At 41.1% G+C, this 8,727-nt stretch overlaps 1 protein-coding gene across 1 annotated transcript in view; it reads left to right on the top strand.

The window, feature by feature from the left end:
• The window catches only part of chd1 (chromodomain helicase DNA binding protein 1), a 34,443-nt gene continuing 25,716 nt past the window's right edge, over positions 1 to 8,727 (top strand). The window contains exons 1-8 of the mRNA XM_031282170.2: positions 1 to 53; positions 1,028 to 1,235; positions 2,707 to 2,817; positions 3,871 to 4,067; positions 4,240 to 4,514; positions 5,993 to 6,218; positions 7,954 to 8,054; positions 8,166 to 8,344. Coding sequence (XP_031138030.2) covers positions 1 to 53; positions 1,028 to 1,235; positions 2,707 to 2,817; positions 3,871 to 4,067; positions 4,240 to 4,514; positions 5,993 to 6,218; positions 7,954 to 8,054; positions 8,166 to 8,344 — 1,350 coding nt within the window. The remainder of the gene's footprint in view (positions 54 to 1,027; positions 1,236 to 2,706; positions 2,818 to 3,870; positions 4,068 to 4,239; positions 4,515 to 5,992; positions 6,219 to 7,953; positions 8,055 to 8,165; positions 8,345 to 8,727) is intronic.

Genomic DNA, 8,727 nt, shown 5'->3' with positions numbered 1-8,727 from the left:
ATGGCTGGACGAAGCGAGGATGAAAGTGTAAGCAACAGTAGCGGAGAATCAAGGTAAATCAACTGTTCATCTTTCCCAAAAAGACAGCCGCGCAGTTTTGATGATGTAGTGATTCAAATTGTTTGTTTTTATTGAAGTGTCATCTCAGCTGATAATATATCGGAATGTAACTTTGTATCTGGCCCCTTATTTTTACCCATTAGACTGGAGCAAAAATACTTCCTACCTCCTGTCTCCTATTTCTGTGTCTGGAACACTGCCATCTTCAGTTTGTTTACAATCAAATGTGTCATTTATAAAGTGATGGTCTAATGTATCTAAGTATGTCACTGCTGTTTACAGTATTGTTGTTTCGTACAAGACTGTTGTGTACACCATACAGCAGTATATACTGCATTGAGGCAGAATTTTACTATTCTGAAAAGCTCCTGATCTTAATGGTTGTAGGTTAAACTGTGGAAGTAGCCTAATACCAGGTCATTTAACTCAAATCTGCAATTGCACATGTTTATACTTGCCTAACACATTGCATTGCCAGATGACATTGGGTTACATTGTGGTAGAAGTTGTGCAAGGTTAAACTTTCATGCTGGACATCTTTTCCCCTTTGGTGGCACTCCAGCTGCATTAACAGGGTTGTCTTATATAATAAATAAATGGTAGGGCCGCCTGTCATTGTCTAAATGAATAAGCTACATGCATGCTACACTTTAAATGTATATGTGCCATTGTGTTTATCTGTGCACAATGCCATAGAATATTAACTAAAAATAATTAATGTCGATGCATAATGAAACATGTAGGATTACTATTCCTTATTGCATGGGCGATTTTTGGGGTAATGCATGTGTAATAACTTTCAAGAACCAAGAACAAAGCATTTGAATACTGATTTGGACGTTGTTTACCATGGCAACGGTCAAAGCTTTGAATCATTTGGGTCGGCTCTAGAGTCCAGTGTGCAAAACTGATTTGATTTGTGGATGATTCACTAATTATTATTAACTCTTCTCTTTACATGTGACAGTAATTCTGATGATGAATCCGGTTCTGGATCCGGCTCTGCATCAGGGTCCGCCTCAGGCTCCAGTTCCAGCTCCTCGAGCAGCAGCAGCCAATCAGGGAGCAGCGACTCAGGTAGTGGCTCAGACTCTGGCAGCGCGTCAGACTCTGACACAGAGAAGTCCAAGCAGAAGATGGAACCGCCAAACAAGTCCAACATAGATGGAGCTGAGGTAAAGAAATGTGATTTCAATGAAAATAAACAAATATAATTGTTATTAGGGCTGCACGATATGAGGAAAACAATGCAAAAACATTGTTGAATATCGCGATAACGATATTACTTGTGATAAATAAACCGATAAAGTGTTCTCAGTTCTGCTGCTTTCAGTATTCTGAAAAACAACAAACTGCTTGTTGGATTTAAAACAAATGAAAGGAAATAATTTCCAACATTCTTTTATTGAATTAATTGGAAATTGAATTCAATATAAAAGGCACGACAAAAAAAAAGTGCCAGTTACATTATAAATTGCAGTTTTCCACTGATAGTTTCTTTGAACTAATACAAAAAATCTCTCTTTGGCGATATGTCCCAGCCTATTGCGATGTGTTTATTGCGCCAGTTGATTAAAATCGATATCTTGTGCAGCCCTTAATGTAATTAAACTGACATGTAGATATTTGATCATTATGTGTTAACTGTGTAAAGCTGCTGTTATATACAATATAATGAGCATCAGAGTGCTTAACACTGGGGAACTGCTTTAAACACGCAGGGTTGCAGTACTAAGAGTTCAGATGGTTTGACCTTTGGCCTAGTTTGACACATTGTTTTGGAGCAGGTAGTGGCACACAGTTGTTTTGGGGTTTTAGCTTACAAGACGCTAGTGCGGACTGCTGATTAGCTTAGAACGCTAGTTTTCGGGGCACAGGGAACGTAAAAACAAATCGCTATTTCTACCACTAAAAAGGCTCAAAATAACACCACACTTCAACGGTAGCATAGTGAGGGTCCCTAAATGTTAACCGAAGCATTGAGAACTTTGTAAGTGTACAGACAGTTTATTGAAAAGATAGATTATAAAGACACTCGCGTCCATGTTTACATGTGTCTTGGAAACCAGTCATGACTTACAGCTGGCGATGCAAACTAAAATCAAAAGCAGTTTGCTCAATATATCTGATCCCACTCCCTGCAACACAGACACTCCTGTTGGGTGGCCATAGCTTCACAATGTCCACAGGTACACCACCAGTTTCCCCAAGTACGAGGCTGTGTTGCGGCATTGACTACCGGTAGCTCTCTCTCTCTCGTAGCCCTTTCACGGAGCTCCCGCAGCTCTTCGTTCAATAAACTGTCTGTACACTTACAAAGTTCTCAATGCTTCAGTTGCATTTTGACACCCTCATTATGCTACCGTTTGAAGTTTGGTGATATTTTGAGCCTTTTTAGTGGTATAAATAGCGTTTTGTTTTTACGTTCCCTGTGCCCCGAATACTAGCGTTGTAAGCTAATCGGCTGTCCATGCTAGCGTCTTGCAAGCTAAAAACTAATTTGATGAGCATGAAAACATGTCCCAGAGAGCGACAGAGTGGGTGCGCCGGAATTGTCCTTTAACACAGTGGTCGACTCTAGTCATGTGAAAGACTTTTTAACCTGTTGACATATTCTTGGCTAACCGCTACACTCTTTCACTGCAGTTCTGGAAGTCCAACCCAAGTATCCTTGCAGTGCAAAGATCTGCTATGCTCAGGAAACAGCAGCAGCTGCAGCAAAAGAGACAAAGCTCCTCAAATAGTGGATCGGATGAGGTTTGTTTAAAATGATCACTTTTTTTCTGTGCTGTTTGACTGGGAACTAATCAACACCCGTTAGCGATGTCATTAGTTTCAGGCTTTCCCCCCCGAGAAGTTGTAAGGCCCGGTGCTGAGCAAAACTCTGAGGAACGGCTTGTCGCTAACATGAGAATAGCTAGTCCTACTTAAAGGTCAGTCCACCTTAAGTAAGCCTGGGCCTGGGCCTAACTTAGGGGCCAACCCCCTTCACTGTAATCAACAGGTGGCAAGCAAGACACACACAAGGAAACTTAGCTTGGGTCTATAGGAGTTGAAGCATTTACTACCGACTAATAGTCTAAACTGTACACACACTGTACTGCAAACTTCAGACTCTCTCTTTCTCTCTCTCTCTCTCTCTCTCTCTCTCTCTCTCTCTCTCTCTCTCTCTCTCTCTCTCTCTCTCTCTCTCTGTCTCTCTCTCTCTCTCTCTCTCTCTCTCTCTCTGTCTCTCTCTCTCTCTCTCTCTCTCTCTCTCTGTCTCTCTCTCTCTCTCTCTCTCTCTCTCTCTCTCTCTCTCTCTCTCTCTCTCTCTTAATTCAATCCAATTCAAAGGGGCTTTATTGGCATGAAAGTTTCAATAACAATATTGCCAAAGCGTCAACATACAATCTGTCCAAATATTTGGACAAAACACAAACAGTTAAATGAACATTAATGCAATATTATAATGATTTATATTAATTATATAAATCTATTTGTACGGCAAATATGAAAACAAAAGTTATTAAGCAATATGAAGGAAACACAAAAAACAATAAACTAAATTAGATTCTAAGACATCTTAGTAAGACAACTTTACTATATATACAAACTATGAAAATTAACACAATATTAAGATTGATTCATTATATAAACAAATATCTAATAAAATAATCTCTCCCTCGAGAAAATATATCAAGCAGTTACAATGCACTGGCGTAAATCCTGAGTTTACATAACTGTGACATCTGTAACTGGAGTTGCACAATGAATAGGTGCTATCTGCTTATACATGAACTGTATCTCTTTGATAATAATCTACTCTAGGACTCGTCAAGTAGCGATGGATCCGACTCATCAAGTGGATCCAAAAAGAGAAGAAATTCAGGCTCCTCTGACTCTGGGTCGGGCTCTGGATCTGGGAGTGGTTCTGGATCAGACTCCTCAGCGGAGGACAACAGTGACGAAACGGCATCAGACTACGAGCCTAGTCACAAAATCAAAAGCAGAAAGCCTCCAACCAAGTAAGTGGACAGTAGCTGTTTGATGGCTGCCTGGGTACACAGGGTTACATTATTCTCACCTCAGCTGTAAAGGTATTGATCACATGACCTATGATCTTTTAAAGGAACACAGAGTGGCGCGAGTTTAACTCGGCACGTGTATTATCATTTTTCACCTCTTGTCATGTCTCAGGATGAATTTTCGGAATGGGAAGAAAAGCAGCAACCAGAAGAAGAAATCCCAGAAGTGTTCCTCTTCTGATGATGAGGATGAGAACTACAAGAAGGCGGCGTCTGCGGGGCCACGGCGGCAGGCCACCGTCAACGTCAGCTACAAGGAGGACGAGGAGCTGAAGACGGATTCAGACGACCTGGTGGAGGTCCTGGGTGAAGATGTCCCGCAGCCTGAGGAAGATGAGTTTGAAACACTGGAGAGAGTGATGGACTGCAGGATAGGAAGGAAAAGAGGTAAGGAACACGGGGCTCAGATTGATGATTTAAAATTTCTCGTTAATGCAATTATCTAATCAACCAATCACATGGCAGCTCCTTCAATGCATTTAGGGGTGTTGTCCAGGTCTAGACAATCTCCTGAACTCCAAACTGAATGTCAGAATGGGAAAGAAAGGTGATCTAAGCAACTTTGAGCGTGGCATGGTTGTTGGTGCCAGACGGGCTGGTCTGAGTATTTTCACAATCTGCTCAGTTACTGGGATTTTCACACACAACCATTTCTAGGGTTTACAAAGAATGGTCTGAAAAAGGAAAAACATCCAGTATGCTGTAGTCCTGGGGGGGCGAAAATGCCTTGTTGATGCTAGAGGTCAGAGGAGAATGGGCCGAGTGATCAAGCTGATAGAAGATAAACTTTGACTCAAATAACCACTCGTTACAACCGAGGTATGCAGCCAAGCATTTGTGAAGCCACAACACGCACAACCTTGAGGTGGATGGGCTACACCAGCAGAAGACCCCACCGGGTACCACTCATCCCCACTAAAAATAAAATGAGAAAATGAGCCTACAATTGCACGAGCTCACCAAAATTGGACAGTTGAAAACTGGAAAAATGTTGCCTGTCAATAATCGATTATGGTCTGTCACTGCATCCATGCAGAATCGTCCAATGCAGTGATTAATTTCAACGCCCCTAGGGATTAGACCATTCTTTTAGGGGAAGTCAGGCGATACCAGGAAGATCGTTTAGTGCAGTGTTGTGACCAAGTCATCTTTGCTGAAGTCCCAAGTAAGTCTAAAGTAATTTGGTCCAAGTCGCAAGCAAGTCTTGAGTTATTTTTTTGGGGTCAAAGTTTGAGGTTGTAGTCTGGCTCTCTGAAATGTTTAATGATCAGGTCTTGCATTCAGCAGTTTGCTTTTTTCTTCTTGCATGAAATGTTTACATCCCAAAGCGTTTACTCGTGGCACAGACGCAGCCATTGTGCTGGTCTGGTCCGACTAATGAGGCTTCATCAGGGGTCTTTGATGGTACGTGTTGCCATAGCAACGAGTTTGACTGACAGCCAGTCATCCAGTCATGACATCAAGTTACATATCGAGGAGCTTTTTGAATCGTCCATTCACGGTTCACAGTTTGCTCTGCTGTAGCTGCATAGCGTACTTGATAGTTAGACCGAAAGAGACATTACATTTTATATTTAACAGATGACATTCAAACTTATGCATACACGCAAGTCATTGGAGTCATCATGCGTCAAGTCATGGCGTCGAGCCATTAACTTACCAAGTCCAAGTCAATTCTCCAGTCATTTATTTTTTTGTCAAGTCGCAAGTCATCAAAACAGTGACTCGAGTCCAAGTCTCAAGTCCACATCTCTGCTTTGGTGTGACAAAAACAGATTGAACATCCTGTTCACCTTCTTTTAGCCCAGTTCTAAGGATGAAAAAATAAATATGTTACACAATATTCTTTTATTTCTTCCTAACAGCAACAGGAAGTATAACCACTGTATACGCTGTAGAAGCAGACGGGGACCCCAATGTCAACTTCAATCCCAACAAAGAGGCTGGTGATATCCAGTATCTGATAAAGTGGAAGAACTGGGCCCATATCCACAACACTTGGGAGACAGAGGAGACACTTAAGTTACAGAACGTCAAGGGCATGAAGAAACTGGATAATTTCAAGAAGAAGGAATCGGAGAAAAAGAGATGGTGAGAGCTTCCTGCTTTATTAAATTTGATCACAGTCCTACACATAGGCCTGGGCAATATATCGATAGTGTGACATGAGACTAGATATCGTTGTAGATTTAAGATATCGTAAATATGTCTTAAGATTAGTCTTTTCCTGGTTTTAAAGGTTGCGTTACAGTAAAGTGATGTCACTTTCTCTTAGCTGTTCTATTATTTGCCTTTAGCCATGATTATATCTAAAATCTAATTGTGAAGATATTTTCATAAAGAAGCACATCATGACAGAAGAATATGGTGACATCTGATTTTAACAAGAACCATTAAATAGTAAAAGCCTTCCATTAAATCGGAGACTCATGTTACAGCTCAGTGTGTCATTTACCGTCGCATTTCTCTCCTCTCTCTCACACACACACACACACACACACACACACACACACACACACTCACTCACTCTCTCACTACCAATATTAGCTGCTCTGTTTCAGCAATGTTAAACAGAAAAGTTCATCACGTTTAAGCGGGATTAAGCTAGCCGCTAGCAAAGCATCCACTAGCCGCGGGCTAATTTATACAGTGTAAACTCTGAAACACTGCGACGCTATGCCAACCACCTCAATCGAGAACGGAGAAATGTCTGGCTGAGTCAAGTCAAGTTATAACCAAACGGTCTGATGTTTGTAGAGATCTTTGTTGTTATACTGTAGCAGCCTGGTGTTGTTTTCAGGCCATTCAACAGTGAATGCTGCTGCTGCTAGCGCTACACCGACTGGCCGAGTCCTTCCAGAGGTATGCTGTTAGTTTAGGAAGCGTTTGATTTGATATGCAGCAGAGTTTTCTATGAGCGGAGCACACACTTCACTTTGCGTCATCAATATCGCAGTCGATTATGTTCATGTAATTGTGGGAAGCCAAAATTGCAATTGTGATATTTGATTAATTGTGCAGCCCTATCACTGAGCAGCAGGAATGACTACTAGGACAATACATGACAACAACGTGACAAACGCAAGTAATCAAAGTCTATCCTAATCCTAAACCATACCTAAACCTAACCATTTATATCCATATGCATACATAAACAGTACCTGTCAAAAGGTTTGGACACACTTTCCCTTTCACTTGAATGTGTGTCCAAACCTTTGACTGGTACTGTATATAAGAAGTAAGACATTAAAAAAAACTATTACTACTAACTATTCTAGACTGATTTTGTTCATTTGAGCCTTAACATACCTACTAAAAAATAGTTCAAGTAATGTCTCAGAATAGCTACGTGTACATAAACACACATGTCATCCAGTTGAACCTGTATTCAATCATTATGACTGGCAGTGTAAGCCACTGACATTACTGTCATGCACAAGACCCCATGAAACCTCTTCAATAGCCCTCAGGGACCCTCTGCCCCATGTGACAATTTTGTCCACTTTCATTGGTTAAGATTTTAATCACATTTAAGTCACTGCAGTGTCTCCTGAGCAATGAAAAAAACAGATGCGTCATTTATTTCAGCGGGACCATTTAGTTGGTATAAAAACATAAAGGGTTACCCTGTTTTTTTGCCGCAACGCTGAACAATATTCTAGTCTCTTCAGGGAACTAAACCGGTCATTTTTTATGATAAAAATAACAATTTGTCAAATGTAAAATTTGATTTAGTACCCTCTGAAAAATAGTTGTTGTTGGACTCAGATTAGAAATGGAATGCAGACCATTGCTTATTTTGAAATGCTTTTTGTCCTCTCCCCAGGTTAAAGGCGGCCTCACCAGAGGATATAGAGTATTTCAACTGTCAGCAAGAAATGATGGATGACCTGCACTCTCAGTACCAGCTTGTTGAGCGAATCATAGGTACCTTTTCTACAGGATGCATCACTTGTTTTGTGTATGAAGCATTTTACTCTGAATACATTTGATGCTATATTTGTTTGACTAAATATGGGTCTGAATTCATTTGAACAGGACATTCGAATCAGAAGTCAGCTGCTGGTTACCCAGACTACCTGTGCAAGTGGCAGGGTCTGCCATACTCAGAGTGTAGCTGGGAAGATGGTGCTCTGATCGGCAAAAAGTTCCAGAAATGCATCGACGACTACATGTGCAGAAACCAGTCCAAGACCATTCCATCCAGAGACTGCAAGGTAATACAATGCCAAGTCTCCATTGGCAGTGGCAGTACGTTGGTAATGCGTTATACCCTCGGAGAGTGATAGTTTTTAATTTAGTCAAGCTTGGTGTAGTCTTTATCGACTACGGTTCATTTACGGGACAGTTCCGGTGCCGCCCGAAAGTTTTGCCGGATGTATCTCAATTTCCGCTTTCTTTGTGTTTACTTTAAAGTTCGGTCAGATCGAGCAACATTAACCGGAACCTCTGAGCAACGTTACACACTGAAAATGGCCAGTTTTAAGGAAACTTTGGATGGTGCAATAAGGCAGGCCAGCTTTGTTTGTTCGGAGAATGATTTAAAGATTTACAAAGACTATGTTTACGGCATTTCCTCTCTAACTGGGATGTTTTTGGG

The sequence above is a fragment of the Sander lucioperca genome, chromosome 14 (genome assembly GCF_008315115.2).
Source record: "Sander lucioperca isolate FBNREF2018 chromosome 14, SLUC_FBN_1.2, whole genome shotgun sequence".
NCBI classification, from domain to species: Eukaryota; Metazoa; Chordata; class Actinopteri; order Perciformes; family Percidae; genus Sander; species Sander lucioperca.
This window is presented reverse-complemented; position numbering and strand designations above follow the sequence as displayed.